Raw genomic sequence first — 24,132 nt, 5'->3', positions numbered from 1 at the left:
CAATCATTTACTCCTGCCTATTTGCTTTCTACAATTATTCTTAAAACTGCAGCATCTCGTTGACAAGTTTTCAGGTTTTTTTTAAATCTTGAAATACTTTCCTTCGGTTTTCTAAAATAAAAATGAACTTGTCCAGGGTTTGTTTCTGTTGTGGTTAGCTGCTGTTGAGTCTACTCCAACTCACGGTGACCCCACGTACAACAGGATGAAATGCTGCCCAGTCCTGTGCCATTTTCACAATCATTGGTATGCTCAAGTTCACTGCTGCAGTCACTGTGTATCCTGAGTGTCTTCCAACCTAGAGGGCTCACCTGCCAGCACCGTATCAGACAATATTCTGTTATGATCCATAGGGTTTTCACTGGCTAATTTTCAGAAATGGATCACCAGGCCTTTCTTCTTAGTCTGTCATAGTCTGGAAGCTCCAGTGAAACCTAACCACCATGAACAACTCTGATGGTATTTGAAATATTGGTGGCACAGTTTCCATCATCACAGTAACAACATGCAAGCCACCAGATGGGTGGTGGGCCCAGGATCTACTGGTATTCATTTTGAGTAAGATTTTTTCTCTGAACTTTTCACTTCTCTAACATCTGGGAGGCATAGCTTAAAATTATTTTCATTCCTGTATATCTTTAACTCTTAGAGGAACTTACGTCAGAGTTTAAAAGCTTGTCAGAAAGGTGTATTTCTTCAAAAACCAACCCTAACTAAGGCCTAAAAGCTCTTTCTCAATATTCACCCTGAGACTGTTTTTTAGTTCAGGAGAATTACCTTTAAATTCTCTTAGGAACCTCTATTTTATTTGTATTAATTTTTATTTTGCAAACACGGCTTTTTAATTTTTTCCTCATAACTCTTACTGTGTGTAACTGCGCTACGTGCTCTAGAGGAAAAGTCTTAGAGTTGGGTACCTGAGGAAACTCCTGGAAGGCTCCCATTGTTTCCTGACTTCTTTCAGAGGAACCACCGATCACAAGCAAGGGCCTGAAATATTAATTTTTAAAAACAGAATTAAATTTCCCTTTAAAATTGTAGATAAAGATTTAGGGTGTAACCTGATACGAGAGAACCTTCCCTCAAAAAATCCGAAATTTGTAATAACTGTTTTTCCTCTTTCCCCCTTTTTAGATGCTGGCCCTAACTGCTAAGTGTGGTAATATAAACTGAATTTTTATACTCTTCCTATTATTCCTGGGATGGGATGAAGGGAGAAGAAATTTTACACTTTCCTATGTTAGTCTACTTGAAAAGGACAGAGAAAGCGACATTCCTCAGCAATAAAATTCTTACTCTTCAAAAGGGAAAAAAAGAATATTGCAAACCTAAAACTGCTCAAGAAATAAACTTTAAAAAAAAACGGTTTGGAAAAATGTATTTCTTAAAATTCTAAAATGAATTTTTCCAACTGAGTAAATTCCAGTATTATAACTTTATTTTTTTATATACTGCCTCCCAGAATTTTTTAAAATGGTCTCTTCAAAGAGTATAACTAAACAACAAAATAATGTAACGAAAGGGATTTCTGCTTATTCTGAAGCATTATACATATGACCTATCGCAAGACAAGTGAGAATATCAGATAAAATACAGTAGTCAATAATGATATAAAATGGTCCTCAACAAACGTTCTTAAGTTTAAGGAGGCTAAAGAGCCACGACAATTACATGCCACGCATCACTTAAGATCCTGTGCTGGAGAAAAAATAATGCTCTTTATAAAGGACATTATTCGGTCAACTGACAAAATTAGAATACAGATGGCAGAGTAGATAAAAAGTATTGTATCAATGCTAAATTTAACTGAGTTCCTAATTCTACCGGTCAGAACATCTCTATTCTTAGGCAAGATACACTGAAGTATTTAGGGCTAGACAGCCCCTATCCTCAAACATTTCAGAAAAAAATATTATGTGTGGGTATTATCTACCTAGAAGCCCTGGTGGTACACTGGTTAATATGCTCGGCTGTTAACTAAAAGGTTGGCGGTTTGAACCCACCAGCCACTCTGTGAGTGAAAGGTGTAGCAGTCTGCTTTCGTAAAGATTACCAAACCAAAAAACCAAACCCAGCGCTGTCAAGTTGATTCCGACTCATAGTGACCCTATAGGACAGAGTAGAACTGCCCCATAGAGTTTCCAAGGAGCACCTGGCGGATTTGAACCGCCAACCTGTTAGTTAACAGCCGTAGCACTTAGCCACTACGCCACCAGGGTTTCCTCGTAAAGATTACAGCCTTAGAAGCCCTATGGGACAGTTCTACTCTGTCCTACAAGGTTGCTATGAATTGGAATCGACTTTACAGTTTGGTTTCAGTTTATCTACCTAAATATTTGTCTGTGTATCTATGTATCCATCCATCCAGAAAGAACAAATGATAAAGCAAATGAGATAACAATGTCAACAATAAGTGAAACTGAATAAAAGTCTATACAAGGGTTCTCTGTACTGTTTATTCTTATTCTTGCAACTTTTCTGTAAGTTTGAAATTATTTCCAAAAAAGAAATCTAAAATTAGTAAGTACATATAAAGTATATACATATTACACATACCCAGTAGGATTTTATTTATTATTAGATATGCACAAATACTTCGTGAAGAAAAAAAAAAATTAGCAACAATGATCAGATGTCATTTAATCTCTTTGAGCATCAATTCTTTATCTGTAACATACGGGGATAGGAAATCTCCAACAGCCCTTAGAGTTCTAAAGTCTATGGTTCCAGAAGCTTCAAAAGTATGTGAGGCAGAAATACTGGTATCTACATTTCTTCCTAAGAACTTTATGTTCTAATTATCACCACGAAATCTGTGCCAGAGAAGATAAAGTGTCAAACCTGCTCAACAGGATGAGGAAATCAAGCACTGTGGCCTTAACTAAGCATTCCCTTCAGCCACCCCAGCTCGGATCAGTGCTTCCTCCACTCAGTAAAATCAGGGACATTTTTAAGAGATGGTTTTCAATAATGATTTGATTACCAACAGTTCATGTTTGCATTTGCCATACCACCCAAGGCGTGGATGAGACCTGGGCCAGAAACCACAAGGCATACTCCTGGCCTAGAAGCAAAACAAAATTATTAAAAGTGGTCAAATACAACGACTGATTCAGAAGGACATATAGGTCTTTACTACCATCGGCAAAACAAAAATTAGAATATTATTTCAATTAAAAAACAAGAAAAACATTATATCACTCTTTCTTCAATAATTAAGATGGTATCTTCACATTGTTTCACTAGTCTCTCCACATTTTGCACCTAATATATCGGGGCTAAAAGGAGCCCCGGTGGTACAGTGACTGAGAGCTCAGCTGCTAAACAAAAGGTCGGCAGTTTGAATCAACTAATTGCTCCTTGGAAAGTCTATGGGCAGTCTACTCTGTCCTATAGGGTCGCTATGAGTTAGAATCGACTGGACGGCAACGGGTTCACATTGAGGCTAAACAAAGTGGACTGCATACAGGGCAATTTATTTTACTGCTGAGTAAATTCTTGTAGGGGGGGGAAGGCTTTTTCATTTCTTATCAAATAAATAGAACGTCAAATGATCTTTCAGACAAAAGTAATTCTGAAATGGAGTGTTATGCCCCAAATCTCTTTACTGAGCATGGGAACTTTACCCGGGATGCAACTCTTTTACAATTTCTTTAGAAGCTCTGGTTAAGACAGTCTTTAAAAGGACCTTAACTATCACCAAGTACATTAAACTTCTAGAACAGTGTTATATAATTCTCTGCAATAATGGAGATGTTATATAGTTACACAGTCTGACACGGTAGCCATACTTAACATTGAGAAGTGCAATTGAGAAACTATAGTTCAAATATTTAATTTTAATGAATTTAAATTCAAATGTAAATAGCCACATGTGGCTAGTGGCTACCATACTGGACAGTGCAGTTCTAGAAGTACATTTAAGTAAAAAAGTTTTTAAAAAAGTATATTATAGTCATTTTGTAGGCTACGGTATTTATGACTCTGTATTGAAAGGTCTTCCAGGCCAAATTGTTCACATGCAAATAAAGTAACAGAAAATGGGGGTCAGGATATTGTTATTTGGATGGCCTATTTTCCTCGAGCTGAAACTCAGAAGGTTCCTATCAGACAAGAAGGACTAATATGTTTAAAAAAAAAAAAAAAATTTTTTTTTTTTTTTTTTTACAGGCTTTGGAACTTTACTACTTTCTGTCTTTTAGTATTTAATTACTAATTTCATTTTTGGAAAGAAAATTTTATTAAAGCTAACATAAACAAAAAAAAAAAGTATGATACTAATTACAGCTTAAGTCCAGACTCTGCTTTGAAAGACACGTGTATGTAGAAATAAAAACGTGAAGAAATTATAACCAAGTATTAACAGCTATGGGATTATGTGTGATTTTAGTTTTCTTCCTTAGACTTTTCTGAATTTTCCAGGTTTTCTAAAATGGACTTTTGTTTTTGTTTTAAATAAAACAAGGGTGAGTGATTAGGTAACATGGAAACACACTATAAAATCTGTGGAACAAGCCCCCCGGCCCCCAGTCATGTTTTTGAGCTGAGCATTTTTGTATGAAGCATGCTGAAGTGGTTATGCGATCCAAGTCAAGGCAAGACTCATCTGACCTTCAGCGGTTCACCCTGCAAATGGCAACGTGTTCCATCCTAAGACACCCTTGTCTGGTACTCATTATCATTCTTTGAACTGACCCTCAGAGAGCTCAAAATTTCCTTCTTTTTTCTTCACTAATAACATCTATGATCTTTTCAAAGCAACTAATTCTTCAACTGAGAATTCTAAGAGTTCTACCCAAAAATGTTAAAGTTTAGAAAAAAAAAAAAAAAACAGATTTTGCTCACCTGCCTGTCAGATATCCAATGGCAGAAGCTGCATAACAAGCCTACAAAGAAAGAACACCAGGACTTAAACATATTGGGATCCTTAGAGTCTGTGTACGAGAATAATTTACTACCAAGCAAGAGTGGAGCTCTGGTAACATAGTGGTTAAGAGCTCAGCTGCTAACCAAAAGGTCAGCAGTTCGAATCCACTAGCTGCTCCTTGGAAATGCTATGGGGCAGTTCTACTCTGTCCTATAGGGTCGCTATGAGTCGCGTGGGTTTGGTTTTCGGTTTTAAGCAAGAGAATAGGATCTAATGGTAAAACATGAATTGAAATGCTTCCCATTTTACCAAGAAATCATCTACCCATAATTTTCAAATAATGGTTTAGCTACCTAATCTAGTTTTTAGTCTTTCAAGAAATTTCTCCATTTCACCTACATTATTCATAATATCCTCTTATGATTCTTTTAAATATCTGCAGGCTCAGTAGGAATGTCTTCTTTATTCTTGGTATTGGTGCTGTGTATTTTCTTTCTTTTATTTGTCATCAGTCTTAATAGGGATTTATCAAATTTATTAAAAAAATTTTTTTTTATTAAACTTTATCAAAGAACTAATTTTTGGCTTTGTTGATTTTTACTGCTATTTTTTGTTTTTCAATTTCATTAATTTCTGCTCTTATATTTACTATTTAACTCTTCATTTTTGGTTTAGTTTGCTTTTCTTTTTCTTGGAATGTAAGTTTACAGCATTGGTTTTTCACCTTCTTTACTAACAGATTCACTTAGAGCTATGCCCTCTAGGAACAGCTTTAGCTGTATCCTGTATCATTCAATTCAAAATATGTTCTATTTCCCACTGTAATTTCTTCTTCTACCCGCTGGTTAATTAGGATCTGTAGTGATATCCCTATTTTTTCATTTTCATTCTTGATACTGGTCATTGTGTTTTGCTTTTATTCTTGATCTGTCTTGCTTGAGGTTTATTGAGTCTATCAATCTTAAATATTTACAAAATACCAACACGTGTGCCACTTAATTTTCAAACGTTTGGAGACTTTCTGGTTATCTTTCTGTTATTAATTTCTAATTGATTTTCAGTTTACATACACTGTATGTTTTCAATTCTTGGAAATTTGTTGAGACTTCCTTAACGGCCTGCTTATGGCTCATTTTTAATTTTATGCTGTATTTCAGCTCATAATCAGGAAGCACAAGGAGACACTAAATTATATAAATACAAGAAAACCTGCAAAAATACCAAATACCCTCTCAAACACATCCTTCTTCTTCATCTGAGATATCACTTTACCCAGTAGCATCGCTTCACATTTTTATAGAAATAAGTTGGGTACTTTCTAGCCTTCATTCAGCTTTAAACACGGTATACTGAACCTGAATCCGCATTTAAAAAAAAAAAAAACCAAACCTGTTGCTGGCAGGGAAAGCCTGGTGGCATAATGATTAAGACCAAAAGGTCAGCAGTTCGAATCTACCAGGTGCTCCTTGGAAACTCTATGGAGCAGTTCTACTCTGTCCTATAGGGTCACTATGAGTCAGAATCAACTCGACGGCAAAGGGATTTTACAGGTTCAAGTTGCTATCAAGTCAATTCCAACTCTTAGTGGCCCTACAGGACAGAGTAGAACTGCCCATAGGGTTTCCAGGGCTGAAATCTTTATGGTAGCAGACTGCCACATCTTTCTCCCGCGAAGCACCTTGTGGGTTCGAACCGCCCATCTTTCAGTTAGCAGCCACAGGGTTAACCACTGCACCACCAGGGCTCCTCCAAACCCACATTAAGGACACCAATATAAAAAATAAAAATAAATTTTTATGAATCATAATCTTAACTGACACCACTGCATATGCCCAACTAAGAAACTGCAAAAAGGCTCTGCTTTTTTTCTGTGGTGCTACTCTCTATCAGCCAATCTTTGGCCCTGCTCTTTTTCCTTTTGCATATAAGGCCAAATTCACACAGGAGAATAAGACAATGCTTGAGATATGAAGGTTCCCTGCTGGCGCAGTAGTTAAGTATCTGAAAGCTAAACAAAAAGTTGGCAGTTCAAATCCACCAGCCACTCCTTGGAAACCCTATGGGGCAGTTCTACTTTGTCCTGTAGGGTCGCTATGAGTCAGAATCGACTTGACGCAACGGGCTTTTTTGGAGACACGAAAGTACACAAAACAAAACATCTGATGCAATAAGAACACTCAGTCGTGGCGACTGCATGTGTGCAGAGTAGAAATGCTCAATAGGGTTTTCAAGGCTGTGGTTTTTCAGAAGCAGATCACCAGGCCTGTCTTCCAAGCCACCTCTGGGGGGGTTCGAACCACCAACCTTTCGGCTAGTAGCCAAGCACTTAACTGTTTGCACCACTCAAGGATTCTCCAACTAAGTTTATAGAGACTGAAATAAAACTCCAAGCTGGATTCTATCTTCTGGCTCCTTCCCTCTGTCTGATTCTCCCTCATGGCAACCTCATGTGTTACAGAGTAGAACTGTTTCCATAAAGATTACAGCCAAGGGTTTTCTTGGCTGTAATCTTTATGGAAGCGGATCATCAAACCTTTCCTCCACAGCATTGCTGGGTGGTTTGAACTGCCAACTTTTAGGTTAGTAGTCAAGTGCCAGCCATTTAAGCCACCCAGGGACCTTCATACTCTGTACTACCTTCAAAATCACCTTACTGACGTACAAATCTCCCACCTGTTTAGAAAATTCTTTAAAGTCTATCTATTGCCTATTGAATAAAGTCTGAACTCCTCTTCCAGCTAGAGAAGACTCTCCACAGCCTCCCCTCAGCCTTCCCATCTAGTCTTACAGCCCACGCTTTTGAGATACCTTGGACCAGCATGAACAAACACTACCTCTATAAGTAATCTCTGTCCCGCTCATAGAAAACTGGTAGCTTTCTCTGTGCTACTACTGCCCCTTATACATACGTTAAACCAGTTATCAAACTAGATAAAAGCTTTTTCTGTATGTCTTGCCCTCACCCTCCCAGACTTTGATCAACTTGAAAGTCAAGACTAAACCCCACTCCTTCTTTACAGCCTCTGTCTCCCACAGGTAAGCAGCACAGTACCAGGTACATAACACACACTCATTAAATGTTTGCTGTATGAAGAACTAATCAGTAGCAGATTTCCCACCTCTAGAAAAACAGTAAAATATAGGTCCCATTAATAACTCAATAGCTTCATCTTCCCATACAGATGAAAGACACAGTGTTGTCCCAATCGGTAAAAGTAAAAGGTAGAAGGAACAGAAACTCAAGACTTCAAGAAACTTGGAAGTTTTAAGGGTAAAAAAAAAAAACTCTCACCTTGTAGATAAGGAATGTCATTCAATTAATAGAAAATGTATTAAACACTTACATCATCAAAAGCCCCAGCCAAACCAGGCACTGTAAGGGACAGAATAACCAACGAACCACAACTCCAGCTCTCTAGGGGCTCACACCTGATCGCAGAAGCAAGACACCAGCCAGGAAGTAAAGAGTGGCAAGAGCCTGAATTAGAGTGTAACAGTGTGAGTGAAAAGCGGCAATATTTAACTGAAGATGGACTGAGTGGACATGACAAGGTAGAAGCGGATCCTCAATCTTTTAAGCCAATGTTGCTGAAGTAAGGGTGAGGCCGGGCTGACAGAGGAAAAACTGAGACTTGGCTGACAAATGATCCTATCTTCCTCCAAACAAGCCTGAGAAACGTAGTGGTGTGACGTGGTAGAAAGAGCACTGGACTGGGATTTTCAACATCTGAGTTCCAACTGTGCCTCCGCCATTTGTGATATCCTTCAAGTAGCCAACCCACCTATGATATAACGAGAAAGTTGGGGTTCATTCATTCATTCCGCAGGCATCCCTCTAAGCACTGGGAGTACAGCTAGCTAAGCAGAGAAGAAATAACCTCCCTGCTCTCCTGGAGCTCACAGCCTAATGGAGAAGTCAGACCATACACAAATAAAACACAGAAACGTGCTGTCTTGGAGAAAGAACATCTAGAATGCTCCTTAGAAGTGAGGATGGTGAGACTTTGTCTCACGCACTTTGGACATGTTACCAGGAGGGACTGGTCCCTAGAGAAGGACATCATACTTGCTAGAGAGTCAGTGGAGAAGGGGAAGACCTTCGGTGAAATGGAGTGACACAGTGGCTGCAACAATGAGCTCAAGCATAACAACGATCATGAGGATGGTGCAGGACGGGGCAGCGTTTCGTTCTGTTGTACACAGGGTCACTATGAATCGGAAGCGACTCGAGGACACCTAACAACAACAATGGAGAGTGACAGTGAACTACAGGGCACTCAGGTTCAGACTGGGAAATTGGCCCTTCCAATTCTGACACTCTAGATTTGGCAACGCAGGACAGTGGTTAAGAGCACGGACTCTGGACCTAGAATGTCCAAGTTCAAATGCTGGCTCTGACACTGTCAGCTGTGTCACCTTGGGCAAGTTACCCTAACCTTTGCTGTCTCACTTCTCACCTGTCAAGTACGATTAACAATAGTTCTGGCCTCATAGGACTATTTTGATTAAGATGTGTAAAGCACAGTAACAGTGGCAAGTGTTAAATGGATACAATGACCATTTGCCATTATTGTTGATTACTCCCAATAATGCATTTAACTCCCTGCATTCATACTCACCGCTTGCTCGTTCCTCATGCCAATGTACCTGATACCCAGGCCCTGCGCAGCCACGGCGATTTCGGTCACTGGGATGCCTACGATGCCAAACATGTACTCCACACCCTGGGGGCCGGAGAATAGAGGAATAAACGCCCGGGGCCCGCCACAGCCTTCCTTCCCTCCCTCCTGGGCACTAAAAGAAAACCCCCCGCAGCAAACCACCTCCCGCGCTCCTCGTTTCCAAGACAACCCCAGGCCCTGGCCGGCTTCCGTAAGAGCCCTCTGTAAGGCCCAGGTGAGTCTATCCTACTTGCGTTTTCAGGGCCTGGGCTACGACTTCAGCGCCAGACACCTGCTCCTCGCTCCTGTCGCCGCGCTCTGCGAGGCTGCTGTCCGACATCCTCCACCTCAAAGTAAAAGGCACTTGTGCAGCCTACAGCCAAGCTGACAATCGCCAGCGAAAGAAACCTTCGAAGAGGCCCGCGAGCCAATTGTCTGACCGCTCCTCTGACTGACAGGAGAGCAACCAACCGCTTTAAGTATCGGGAAGACGGAGGCGGGGCTAAAGCCAGCCCGCACTGAAGGTAAGGCGAGAATGTAAACCTACGCTTCCTCCAATCAGAACCGTGTTCTCCTCTCAGCGCCCCCATTCGTGGGGTCAGAGTGCCAGAGGAGGCGGGACTAGCAGGAGGCGGCGGTTTAGCAGGTAAGAAGCCGAACTTCGGAGGCGTTGGGAAGTCCGTCTGGCCGTCATCTCTCAACCTCTTACCATCCCGACGCTTTTCGGGAGCACAAAAGGCGAGTGGCGCATGCGCAGAGTCGAGGCTGGCTGAGGGCTCGGAGCTGGCCCGGCAGTGGGCGTGGCGCGGGCGCGGGCGCGCGCTCCCGGGGCCGCCCTGGGGTCTGCAGACAGGCTCCGCAAAGGCTGCTGGGAGATGAGGTCCGCTGCAGGGCGTCCTGTGGATCACGTGGTCCTGCCTGCCCCCCACCATGTACCCTGTGTTCTAGGCTTTGAGTCATAGTGATGCATGTCACGTATAAGGCCGTGGGCTTTGTAACAGGTTTATAGACTAGGAATTGAAGCTTCGAAACAAAAGTAATTTTCCCAGAGTCATTAGACCCAGACCTTGCTTCTGACCCCCAAATCGTACCCTCTATCCACCGTTCACTCCTTAACTGAGCAAGATCCGTTGAACCTCGTTAGTTTTGAGACATGTTTTCTGTAATCGTTGCTGCTAATCCACGTTACTGTCTTTTCAAAGTCAGGAAATGTGGGTTTTTGTAATTCTTAGATACAGTCCCTACCTGCAACCAGCCCGCGCACCGTAACTTTCCTGTAGCTTTTTTCAAGATTTTTCTCTTTGCCTTTGGTATTGTGCAGTTTGAATGTGATAAGCCTAGGTGTAGATTTAATGGTTATATATCCTGCTTGGTGTTCTCTGAGGTTCCTGTGATCCTGAATCTGTGGTTTAGTGTCAATAATTTTGGAAAACTCAGCCGTTATTATTTCAAATATTTCTTCTGTTCCTTTCTCTCTTCTTCTGGTGTTCCCGTTGCACATATGTTAAAAAAAATGTTACACCTTTTATAATTGTCCCACAGTTGTTGATTATTCTGTTCCTTGTGTGTTTTGTCTTTTTAGCATGCCTTATAATTTTCTGTTGAAATCCGAGGGAGAAGTGCAGGGTAAGAGGAACTGAGGTGCTTTCACTTGTAAAGTTGTATTGTTACTGATGTTGATGTGGTGGCTGAGTGTGGGAGGAGGGGAAGTGTTCTATCCTAAGATTAGGTCTTAATCTTTTAGTGAGGCTGTACCCCTGAGTTGTGACCTTCACAGGTGCTTCTTACCTTTTGCCCCCCATCGTTTAGGTGAAAGAAGAACACTAGAGGGGCCTGGAGTTGGGTGTTTCCTTTCCCCCTACATTGAAGGGTAGAAGGGGGCTGGAGTTTGGCAATTCTCCTCCCCCATGTGGAAGGCTCAGTGTGGCTGGAGCTGGATATTTCACCTCTTCTAAGTTTGTTGTTGTTGTTAGCTGCCATCAAGTTGACCCCCAACTTGTAGTAACCCCACACACAACAGGATGAAATGCTGCCCAGTACTGTGCCATCCATATGATCAGCTGGGGATCAGACTGTTGTGACCCCTAGGGTTTTCAGTGGCTGATTTTCAGAAGTAGATCACCGGGCCTTTCTTTCTCATCTTAGTCTGAAAGCTCAGTTGAAACCAGTTCAGTATCATAGCAACACCCTTCATGGAAAGAGCGATGGTGGCTGTGCTTGAGGTATATTGGTGGAGAATCAAACCCAGGTCTTATGCATGGGAAGGTAAGAATTCAAACACTGAACCACCGCTGCACCCCCAAGTCGATTAAAAGATAGGCTTTTCCAGGTTTTGACCTTTTGGAAGCAGATTTCCAGGCCTTTCTTCCAAGGCACCTCTGGGTGCGTTTGAACAACCAGCTTTTCAATTCGTAGTTGAGCACTTAACCACACAGTAGGTTAACAACAGCAACAAAAAAAAAACTTGACGTTGCCGCCGAGTTAATTTTGACTCATGAGGGCCACATGTGTTACAGGGTAGAACTGTTCCATAGGGTTCTTGGCTGTAATCTTTACATAAGCAGATCTTAGGCCTTCTGCGGCACCACTCAGTGGGTTCGAACCACAGACATTTTAGGCAAAAATTTTTGCTGCCCTCAGAAACCATCCCAGTAGCTGGGCTGTGATAAAACCCAGGTTGGCTAGAGTCTGGTAAAGCAGTTTCCCTTGAGGGCGGGCCCTGGACAAGGAGAACAGAGCACTATTTTAAAATGTTTACTTTTCTCTTCCCCCTCTAGTGGCGCACTTAAAATCTGGTGGGGCTCTTGAAAGTGAGGTTGGGCCTCCTAGAGTTTTTTATCTCTCAACCTAGTCCACACTGAGTCTCCAAGAATCAGTTACCCTTTAAGAATTCCTAGGGGACGGACACTGGGTCTGGTGGCTGCAGCAGGGGTGGAGGTGTCTGTTCCCATAAGCTAAGCGGTGGTTTGCTGTTCGTCTGTCGCTCCAGCTTTGGGGCAGCGGTTTGCTCTTGTAACCTCAATTCTCTGGTGGATCTAAGAAGAGTTCTTGATTTTCAGATTTTATTGTTGTGAGGACAGGAAGGATAACTTCCAATCTCCTCACTCACTGGATGGGAAACTGGAAGGCCATAACTTTTTAAAATATCTTTGGGTGGAAAAATTGCTTGCAATGCGCAGTTGCCGATTCTGCCACCTCAGAGCTGTTAAACCATCTGCTCGGTAACAATAAACATAAAATCTCCAATCGTAGCAAAGAGTGGAACTTCTCGTATTTTGATGATTTGGACTGTTTTTAAGCAAAAAGACCAGTAATATGTGGACATGAAAGAGACAAGAAGAGAGAGGAGCAGGTCACGAGTAGTGAAATGAATGAGAAGCATCAGAAGTGAAAGGATTTCTAAGCCCAAGGCAAACCCGTGTGTGTCAGAGTAGAACTGTGCTCCACAGGGTCTTCAGTGGCTGATTTTTCAGAAGTGAATCACCAGGCTGCCTTTCTTCTGAGGCACCGCTGGTTGGATTTTTGGTTAGTAGCCAAGTGAGTTAACCGTTTCTACCACGCGGGGACTCCAAATGGTCTTTCCCTCTGTATTTCAACCCTCCACCCCCACCCCAAGCAGAGGAGTGAAATGGCTGCCTCCCTGGGCCTCAAGGCCTAGCCTAAGGCAGCTCATCTAAGGAAGAGATGTCTTTCAAGTCTTATAGTTCATCTAAAAAAAATGAATGCTTAGAGAGATCAGAGCCATCACACAAATAGACATGCACGCCCATGTTCATTTGCAGCATTGTTCACGATAGCAAAAAGATGAAAACAACCTAAGTGCCCATCAAGGGATTAATGGATAAACAAACGATGATACATACATGCAATGGAATACAGTGCAAAAATAAAGAACAATGATGAATCTGTGAAACATCTCACAACGTGGATGAATCTGGAGGGCATTATGCCGAGTGAAATAAGGCAATTACAGAAGGACAAATACTGTATGAGACCACTATTATAAAAACTCATGAAAAGGTTTACACACAGAAAGAATCTTTGATGGTTGTGAGGGAAGGGAGGTATGGGGAGGGAAAAACAATGACTAGATAGTAGATAAGGGGTAACTTTGGTGAAGGGTTAGATAGTACACAATTCTGGGGGAGTCAGCACAGCTTGACCAGGGCAAAGTCATAGACGCTTCACGGACACATCCAAACTCCCTGAGGGACCGAGGTACTGGGCTGGGGCTGGGGACTGTGGTCTCCGAGAACATCTAGCTCAATTGGCATAACAGAATTTATGAAGAAAACATTCTACATCTGACTGTGGTGAGTAGCATCAGGGGTCTTAAAAGCCTGCGAGCAGCCATCTAGGCTACACCTACTGGTCCCATCCCAGCTGGAGCAAAGGAGAATGAAGAAAACCAAAGACACAGAGGAAACATTAGTCCAAAGGAGTAATGGACCACAACTACCATAGCCTCCAACAGACTGAGCGCAGAGCAGCTAGAAGGTGCCCAGCTACCATCACTGACTACCCTGATAGGGATCACAGTACATGGTCCTGGACAGAGCAGGAGGAAAATGTAGAACAAAATTGAAATTCACACACACACACAAAAAAGAGACCGGCCTTACTGTCTGACAGACACTGGAGAAACTGCAAAAATATGGCCCCCCCAGACCATTTTAACTCAGTACTGCAGTCAGTCCTAAGGTTCACCCTTCAGCCAAAGATTAGACGGTTTTATAGTACAAACAATAACACATGTGAGGAACGTGCTTCACAGCTCAGTCATACACGTAAGACTATATGGGCACACCAGCCCCAAAGCAAAAAAGGAGCAGGCAGGAGGGGACAGGAAAACTGGATATACGGAAACAGGGAACCCAGAGTAGAGAAGAGGAGAGTGTTGACACATCACGGCTTGGCAACCAGTGTCACAATACAATTTGTGTATTGTTTAATGAGAAACTAATTTACTCTGTAAACTTTCACCTCAAGCACAATAAAATAAATAAGTAAATGTTGGTCTTGCATTCTCTCCCAGAATGTATCCATATTTTACTATAAAATGACATTTTTATTGGGGTATAATAAGCATACAATGAAACACACAGATCTTAAGTACCAGTTAGATGAGTTTTGACAAAACCCAAAATAAAAAAGACATTTTAAAGCACTTACCTGTCAGATAAAATTGACACTCCAGAAAGATGTAGGACGTTCTTTGATGGCTTCAGATAGTTCCTGGCACTTGAATCCCGGCCCTGTTTGAGAAGCACGAACCCCACCCCCTCCATCATGAGTACTGTTTATATCAGTAACCTCTGTGACAGTCTTGACCTCATTACACCAGAATCACTTGGAAAACTTTTTAAAAAAACATTGCTTAGGTCCTACCCCAGATCTTCTGAATCAGACTCTTAGGATGAGTTAAGCACCTGTATTTTTTTTTTTCCCAAAGCGGGCCAATTTTGATTTGCAGCCAGAATTGAGAACCAGTAGCTCTAAGTCTGCACTCAAGGGAGCCCTGGTGGCACAGTGGTTCAGGTACTCGGCTGCTAACTGAAAGGTCAGAGGTTCAGACCCATCCGGTGGCTCCACGGGAGAAAGACCCGGCAATCTGCTTCTGTAAAGATAAAACCCCGTGGGGCAGTTCTACTCTGTCGCATGGGGTCACTATGAGTCAGAATTGGCTCAGTGGCACCTAACAGCAACAACCACAGCTCTGTACAAAGGCTGAAGACACTAGGTGATAATTCAAGCTATGATTGCCTGTTAGCAAAGTAATACTGTTGATTAATTTGCACGAAATGGTTCAAAGTTGGTTGGACATAGTCTGCACGAATCTATCCAACAGGCAGTCAGTTCAAGGAGCCTTGTGTCCACTTCGTTATTTCTAGAATCACTGAGAGAACTGCTTACTGAGTACAAAGAGCACTGAAAACTCCGAATTGGGACAGATTGTCTGAGTCCAGATTAACTGGTTTTTCAAAAAGATAAATTCTTAACTGGCTGGCTTCTAGCCACTCAGCAAAAAGCAACATCCTTGAGCTTATTTAAACTTGCTTTCACCTTTAAACCTTTCAGTTCAGGGTTCAGTGTTCCACTGTTCACTTGGGTCTGATGATTCAGCAAAAGCGATGCGCTTCCAGGCTTAGAGGGACAAGGACAACTCTTTTTGTCCTTGTCAAATGGTCGTGATAGGATCCCAGGGATTCTTTCTTAATTCACCCAAGGCTCTTGGTGCAGACTTGGTAAGCATTAACCATGGTCCTTATTACCTTGTTTGGCAGTAAGTGTGGATATTCATTCATTGATTACGAGGAGGAGGAAACCAAAAGAGGAACAAATGTAGTTTTTTTGAAAAGAAAGGACTACAGTATTGATAAGAGCAGAATGGGGTCTGGATTTGAGGCTGTCAAAGTTATTTGGGGGCTGTCTTCCACCTGGGCGAGGAGAATATCCAGGCAGCTAGGCACTTTAGTAAGAGTTGCAAATATAGTGCATGGAGAGTATATAGTCTCTAAAGGTTTAAAATAGCTTCCACAGGGAGTAACTCCTCAGGCACAGAAATTGTGATTAGAAAAACCAAACCCATTGCCGTCGAAGTCCATTCCGAATCATAGCGACCCTGTAGGACAGAGTAGAACTGCCCCATAGGGCTTCCAAGGAGTGGCTGGCAGGTTCAAACTGCAGACCTTTTGGTTAACAGCTGAGCTCTTTTTTACCCAGTATCCCACCAAGGCTCCGAGAAATTTTGATAGTATGTTTGAATTTCAGTGAACTAACAAAAGCACTGATAATCCTTGTGTTTATCTTAAAGCTGAACCTGTGAGAAGTCGTCTCACAAACATATTTCATCAACCCGAAAGCCATTATAAGAGTAACAAGAAAGGAAATCTCTGTAGAATGCTATTTATAAAACTAGTATTGAAATGTGAACGGCAGGAAATGTGCTGTAGGAAATATTTAAGCAGAAACAGAGCAGGCGATAAAATAATGCCATAAAATGGCACTTTGAATAAAACAGGTCAAATGGACTTTGTTTGCTTCTCAAATTTATGGGCTGCAGAGTACCAAAGCTCAGAGGTGGGCTGACAGCAAGGCCAATGAGAAGCAACTTTATTATTGAGCCGTCAGGGACAAATTTAGTGCCTGTTACCAGTCAACGGGCACTGGGAGTTTTTCCCAGTTGCCATATGACCTGGAGAACAGTTGGCTTCCTGCCTCTGGCTTGGCCTGGCAAGCCCTCCACCTTTGCTTTGCATGTTAATGCCAGTGAGACCCAGAACCGGAGCAGGGAGCTCTGCGGGAAGGAAGCCCAAGGAACGATGTTTCCCTGTTTTCCCTTTGTCTTCATCCATTGTGTTTTCTTTAGCAAATTCGGCAGAGTTTGGCATCAGGATTTGCTAACTCACTAGCAAGGATATTCACTTTGTGTAAAATGTACCGGGAAATGGTGACAGCTGTATGTTGTGCTGTGAAGACATAAAAGGGATTTATTTCAAATGCTTTAGAAATCATAATACAGTATTTCTGCACTGTAATGAACTCTACACTTGAGAGTGTCACCTAGGAAACAATGGTACCAGTATTTAAATGTTTTCTGTTTTCATTCGTTTCTTCTGTTTTGCCATCAGCATTTATTGCAACTCCTTGCTTTAGCTTTCTAAATTGTACCTGATCACTTGGTTTGCCTTTAATATATTCTCTATTTCAGCAAAACAAAAAATTATCTTTGTGGAAGAATCTCTGAGTGATTCCCAGAGATGTGGGGCCAAACTGGGGTATAACCCTAGGTGAGGGAAATCTTCACGATGAAGAGTTTAAGCCCTTTATCTTCTTTCTGCATTATAACCTTTGAGTTCTGGTTTGGAGCTTAGCCGGGATTTATTGTTTTAGTCACTTTTTTTTTTTTTTTATTGTGCTTTAAGTGAAAGTTCACAAATCAAGTCAGTCTCTCATACAAAAATTTATATACATCTTGCTATATACTCCTAGTTCCTCTCCCCATAATGAGACAGCACACTCCTTCTCTCCACCCTGTATTCCTGTGTCCATTCAGCCAGCTTCTGACCCCCTCTGCCTTCTCATCTCCCCTCCAGACAGGAGCTGCCCACATGGTCTCATATGTCTACTTGAGCCAAGAAGCTCACTCCTCACCAGTATCATTTTCTATCTTATAGTTCTGTCCAATCCCTGTCTGAAGAGTTGGGTTTGGGAATGGTTCCAATCTTGGGCTAACAGAAGGTCTGAGGACCATGACCTCCAGGGTCCTTCTAGTCTCAGTCAGAGCATTAAGTCTGGTCTTTTTACGAGAATTTGGGGTCTGCATCCCATTTCTATCCTGCTGCATCAGGGATTCTCTATTGTGTTCCCTGTCAGGGTAGTCATTGGTTGTAGCCGGGCACCATCTAGTTCTTCTGGTCTCAGGCCATAGTCTGATTTATGTGGCCCTTTCTGTCTCTTGGGCTTAAAATTACATTTTGTCTTTGGTGTTCTTAGTCACTTATTCTTTATACATTTAACATTTATGACATCTTTCAGACACATGATTAAGAATAAAGATTAATACACATCAAAAAAAAAATTTTTTTTTTTTTAATGTACCCAGCCTCTAGTTTAAGAAGTACGACATTACAAAGAAGCCCCTGTGTATCTATCCTTCCCTCATTGCATCTGTCTCCCTATCCCATGGAGGTCACCACTGTCCCGAATTTGATGTTTAGAATCCCCGTGTTATCCTTCCTTCAGGTGATGAACATTTAGGTTGTTTTTAGCTTTTCGATATAATAAGCAGTGTGCCCTGAACATTCTTGCATGTCTCCTTGTACACACGTATGAGAGTTTCTATGTATATATATCTAGAGCTGGTTTATCATCGGTCTTACGAGATATTGCCAGACTGGTCTCCAAAGTCATTTTATCAATTTATACCCCCACCATCTAGGTATGAGAAACACCTCTTTCTCTACATCCTCAATTGATACTAAAACCAAAATACTATGGAACTTAAAAAAAAAATTTACCAATCGTGATATGAAATGGCTTCTCATTTCCATTTCCTTACCTTCTAACTAGGCTAAGTTGTGTGTGTGTGTATATATATATACATTGAAATCTGTGAAAGCCAGAACTCGACAGAACTGCTTTGTTTTTCAAGGTCTTGCAAGTTTCCTGCCTTTGAAGGGGTGCAGTCTTACCACCTTTCTATCGTTCGTTTTAGTGGAGAATATTTGAGTTTTTCTTCTCTGACAGGTTTCCGCCTTACACAGTTCACTGTTTTCACAGGTTTTTTTTTTATATTTATATCTATATCTGGAAACCCTGATGGCATAGTGGTTAAGTGCTACAGCTGCTAACCGAAGCCTTGGCAGTTTGAATCCTCCAGGCGCTCCTGGGAAACTCTATGGGGCAGTTGTACTCTGTCCTGTAGGGTCGCTTTGAGTTGGAATCGACTCGACGGCACTGGGTTTGTTTGGGCACTGAGTATATCTATATATCTATACCTATCTATCTAATCTACCTATCTATTTATCTATACTACATACATACCAAAAAACTAAACCCGTTGCCATTGAGTCGGTCCCAACTCATAGCAACCCTGTACGTGTATGTACATAAATATATAGAGAAAGAGTTGTTAGCCGAGTCAAATTTCGACTCATGGCGACCCCATATGACAGAGTAGAACTGCATGTAGGGTCTCCTAGGCTGTAATCTTTACAGAAATAGATCACCAGGTCTTTCCTCCCGCTCATGGGTTCGAACTGCCAGCCTTTCAGTTAGCAGCCAAATGCTTAACCATTGTGTCACCAGGGCTCCTTCTATACATATATGTATGTATACATAAGTATATATATCATCCGGATTGCTTCTTTTGTGAATTACCCTATTCTTTATCGGGTTGCTTATCTTTTCCTTATTGATTTGTAGGAACTCTTTACATATTCTAAATACCAATTCTTTATCTTTTAACTTTGTTTATGGTTACTTTTGAAATGCAGAGTTTTTTTTTTTAATTTTTTTGTATTCACATTTGACAGTTCTGCCCCCATCCCTTTATGTTCTTTACTTTTTGTATCTTATTTAAGAAAGCTTTCCCTAACCTGAGGTCATGAAGATTTTTTGTATATTTTCATCAAAAAGCTTAAAGTTTTGTCTTTTATATTTAAGTCTCTAGTCTGCCTGAAATTGATTTTTGCGTATGATGAGAGATAGGAATCCATTTTTTTCCCCATATATTTACCTCAGTTGAATTTGCTGTGTAACCTTCCAAAACTTAGTTGCTTAAAACAGCAAACATTTATTTAACTTACAATTCTGTGAGCTGACCATTTGGGCTGGGCTCAGCTGGGCATTTCTGCCTAGGCTCAGCTGGGCTCAGACATGTGGCTTTGGTCAGCTACCGGTCAGTTAGGAGGCTCTTCCACTGGAGGTTGCCCGGTTGTCAGCTGGGGTGATAGGGATATCACCACTGAGCCATCTATCCCTCGTCATTCAGCAGGTTAGCCGTGAGCTCTTCAGATGATGGCAGCAGGTCCCAAAAACAGAAGGGGACGAGCCCCATTGTGTAAACCTCTGTGTGCCATGCTTACTAACATCCCATTTGCCAAAGCAGGTTACACAGCTCAGCCCAGACTCTTGAGTGGGATGGCATTAAAGTTGCATGGTAAGGGAACCTGGGTACAGAGAGGGGAATGATTACTGGCCATTTTTTTTTTCTTTTATTATACTTTAGATGAAGGTTTACAGAACAAACTAGCTTCTCATTAAACGGTTAGTACACATACTGTTTTATGACATTGGTTAACAACCCCACAACATGTCAACACTCTCCCTTCTTGACCTTGGGTTCCCTATTACCAGCTTTCCTGTCCCCTCCTGCCTTCTGGTCTTTGCCTCTAGGCTGGTGTGTCCCTTTATTCTCCTTTTGTTTTATGGGCCTGTCTAATCTTTGGTGGAGGGTGAACCTCAGGAGTGACTTCAGTACTGAGCTAAAAGGGTGTCTGGAGGCCATACTCCCGGGGTTCTTCCAGTCTCAGTCAGACCAGTAAGTCTGGTCTTTTTTTGTGAGTTAGAATTGTGTTCTACATTTTTCTCCAGCTCTGTCCAGGACCCTCTATTGTGATCCCTGTCAGAGCAGTCAGTGGCGGTAGCCAGGCACCATGTAGTTGTACTGGACTCAGTCTGGTGAAGGCCATAGTAGTTGTGGTCCATTAATCCTTTGGGCTAATCTTTTCCTGTGTCTTTAGTTTTTTACATTCTCCCTTGCTCCTGAAGGGGTGAGACCAGTGGAGTATCTCAGATGGCCACTCACAGGCTTTTAAGACCCCTTACTGTCCATTTTTATAATCAGTTTACCATCATATCCAATTGTCCAAGCATCGTTTATGGTATAGTTTATTGGTTGATCCATAATGCCACCTCTGTCATATGTCAATCAATAACATATTTTTTCTGTTCCATTATGAATTAACTGTTATTGTATAACAGATTACCACACATTTAGCAGCTTAAAACAACAGTTTCCATGGGTTAGGAGTCCAGGCACAATTTAACTGGGTCCTCTTCTCAGGGTTTCATGAGGCTACAAATGAAGGTGTTGGCCAGATCCGTGGTCTCAAGTGAGACTCAGAGTCCTCTTCCAAGCTCAGTTCGTTGTTGGCTGAATTCATTTCCATGCAGTGATAAAAGAAGGGGTTTGCTTCTTCAAGAACAGCAGGACAGTCTGAGCTCAAGGAGGACCCTAGTTCTTCCTTTAAAGAGTTTCACCTGATTAAGCCAGCTGCACCCAGGATAACCTTCTTCTCAAACTCATTGCTGTCAAGTCAATTTTGACTCATAGGGACACTATAGGACTTCAAAAAAAAAAAAACCAAACTCATTGCCATGGAGTCGATTCCGACTCATAGCAACCGTATAGGACAGAGTAGAACTGCTCCTTAGGGTTTCCAAGGAGCACCTGGTGGATCTGAACTGCTGACCTTTTGGTTAGGAGCTGTAGCTCTTAACCACTATGTCACCAAGTTTTCCCATAGGATTTTAGATTAGCTCAAAATCAACTCATTTGAGACTTCAGTTACATCTGTGAGATCCCTTCATTCTTGGCATACTCTGTCAACTAAAAGCAAATCACAGTTTCTCCTGGCGTGTCCACCATACATTTCCGTTTCTTACATCAGTCTTCCAGTTACACATACATACTTTGGATCTCATTCACCTGTGCTCCATATCAGTCATTTTCTCTTGAATCATTTTCAACTCTTATGTTTCCATTCATATTGTTCACTTTTCTCATTCCTGATCTCCGTGCCACTTACTATATTTACTGCATTGTCTGATTCCTTCGAGCCACTCCATATTTGCTTTAATTTCATGTTTTTTCTTCTAGTTCTTTCCAGAGCTCTGCCAGAGAACATTTCATTTCTTTTTTTTTTTCCTTATGTTCTTATCCCTGATCTATTTAATGTGTTACAGAAACAATTGCTTCATTTTTGCTTCACAAATTGCTTCATTTGTGAGAAAATGTTTGGTCACAATTTTTATGTTTGGTGCCAATTTTCTGGTGAGTGATCTTCACTTGGATTTTATTTTCTCTTCTCGTAGTATCTTTTAATAGATCTTGTGCTTTTTTTTTACTCAGCTTGGAATGAGTGAATTTTCCCTGGACCATTTATTTTCAGGAGGTTTGGGTGGAATAAGGGACAGTGCTGTTCTAGTTTGACAGTTATTTTCTCTCAGCGCTTTGAAGATTGCATCTTCTTACGTCTATGGCTGCTTTTGAAAAGTCTGCTGTAGATTTCTTTTTATTTATCCAAAATCTGGTACTTCTGAATTTTATTTAGATGGAAAATTCTCAACCATTATTCCTTCAAATGTGTCATTTTTTCGCCTTCTGAACTTTCAAATGGACATGTGATAAATCAAAAACCAAACCAAACCTGTTGCCATTGAGTCGATTCCAACTCATAGCTACCCTATATAGGACAGAATAGAACTACCCCGCAGAGTTTCTAAGGAGCAGCTGGTGGATTCGAACTGCTGACCTTTTGGTTAGCAGCCGTAGCTGATTGTAGCTCTTGATCACTGCACCACCATGGCTCTAGACATATGATAGATCATCTTAATTATCCTCTGTGTTTCTTTTTTTAAAAAAAATTTATTGTGGTAATCCTCCATGTCTCTTATCCAATTTTTTAGAAATTTCTATCATCTCTGTGGTACCTTCTAAGCAAATTTTTTTCCAGCTCTAACCCCCAAGTCACAAAATCTCTCTTTTGCCATCCTAAATCTGCTTTTTAAATTTACCCGTTGAGATTTTAATTTTATAGCTATAATCTTCACTTACAGTAGTTCTTTTGGGTACTTTTTCAGAGTCATCTGGTTTTATTTGGCGGTGTCTTATTCCTTTTACGTAGATTCTTCTAGGCCCTTCTTTAATCATCTTAAATGTGCTTGTTTCTTAATCTGTACCAGTAATACTATCATCTCAGGTTATTGTGGGCCTGGTTTTTCTGTGTTCTTTTGACTGGCTTTTATGATAGCTTATTTCCTTGTGGGTTTTATAATTTTGAATTGTGACCTCGTGTTTACTGGGGCTCTCACTGTGGGACTCTTGAGTGGCCTGAGTTGAAGGTGAGCTCCTCCAGAAGGCCATGGGTTGGCTTTTCTAGGTATGTCAGGACTGTTAGCATCTCAGGACCACTTTGTGTTTACTTCTTGGCCTAGGATTTCCTGAACCCAAATAAGGAAGTGGGTAATTTTTTTCCTACTCAGATCCTGAGATAAGAAATACAGGTTTCTATGTCAGATAGTTTCTTACAGGCAAGCAGGTTTTTGTTTGTTTTTCCATCTTTTCAATGAGGATATACCCTTCGAAGATCCTAGTTGTATGCACAGATCTCACCCCAACTTCCTGCCTTATGTCAGGCCAAGATCATATCTTTTTCCTGGCCATTAAAATCTCAGTCCCTTAAATACCAAGAATGGGAAGTGCCCCAGTACCACCTTGGTGTCATGATTAGGTGCCATCAAGTCACTTTCAGCTCATAGCAATCCCATGTGACAGAGTGTAACTGCTCATAGCAATCCCATGTGACAGAGTATAACTGCCCATAGCCATCCCACGTGACAGAGTGTAACTGCTCATAGCCATCCCAGGTGACAGAGTGTAACTGCCCCATAGCCATCCCATGTGACAGAGTGAAACTGCCCCATAGCCATCCCGTGTGACAGAGTGTAACTGCCCCATAGCCATCCCGTGTGACAGAGTGTAACTGCCCCATAGCCATCCCGTGTGACAGAGTGTAACTGCCCCATAGCCATCCCGTGTGACAGAGTGTAACTGCCCCATAGCCATCCCGTGTGACAGAGTGAAACTGCCCCATAGCCATCCCGTGTGACAGAGTGTAACTGCCCCATAGCCATCCCGTGTGACAGAGTGTAACTGCCCCATAGCCATCCCGTGTGACAGAGTGTAACTGCTCATAGCAATCCCGTGTGACAGAGTGAAACTGCCCCATAGCCATCCCGTGTGACAGAGTGTAACTGCCCCATAGCCATCCCGTGTGACAGAGTGTAACTGCCCCATAGCCATCCCGTGTGACAGAG

At 41.7% G+C, this 24,132-nt stretch overlaps 2 protein-coding genes across 6 annotated transcripts in view; one reads left to right on the top strand and one right to left on the bottom strand.

Moving 5' to 3' along the window:
* The window catches only part of HACL1 (2-hydroxyacyl-CoA lyase 1), a 57,796-nt gene extending 47,615 nt beyond the window's left edge, over positions 1-10,181 (bottom strand). The window contains exons 1-5 of one of the 4 annotated variants that reach the window (XM_023540026.2): positions 10,076-10,181; positions 9,487-9,591; positions 4,846-4,886; positions 2,984-3,064; positions 918-990 (exon numbers count right to left, since the gene is read on the bottom strand). In XM_023540026.2, the coding sequence (XP_023395794.1) occupies positions 918-990; positions 2,984-3,064; positions 4,846-4,886; positions 9,487-9,579 (288 nt within the window). In that variant the 5' untranslated portion in view covers positions 9,580-9,591; positions 10,076-10,181. The other 3 variants (XM_023540025.2, XM_003420922.4, XM_010600475.3) reach the window with 3 other exon arrangements.
* The window catches only part of BTD (biotinidase), a 52,398-nt gene continuing 38,336 nt past the window's right edge, over positions 10,071-24,132 (top strand). Inside the window, exon 1 of one of the 2 annotated variants that reach the window (XM_010600477.3) lies at positions 10,071-10,174. The gene's annotated coding sequence lies outside the window, so the exon portion shown is untranslated. Of the gene's footprint in view, positions 10,267-24,132 lie in introns of both variants that reach the window. The other variant, XM_010600476.3, reaches the window with a different exon arrangement.

This window comes from Loxodonta africana, chromosome 27 (genome assembly GCF_030014295.1).
Source record: "Loxodonta africana isolate mLoxAfr1 chromosome 27, mLoxAfr1.hap2, whole genome shotgun sequence".
In the NCBI taxonomy this organism is placed as follows: Eukaryota; Metazoa; Chordata; class Mammalia; order Proboscidea; family Elephantidae; genus Loxodonta; species Loxodonta africana.
The sequence above is the reverse complement of the archived record's forward strand: the minus strand, read 5'-3'. Positions and strand labels throughout refer to the sequence as shown.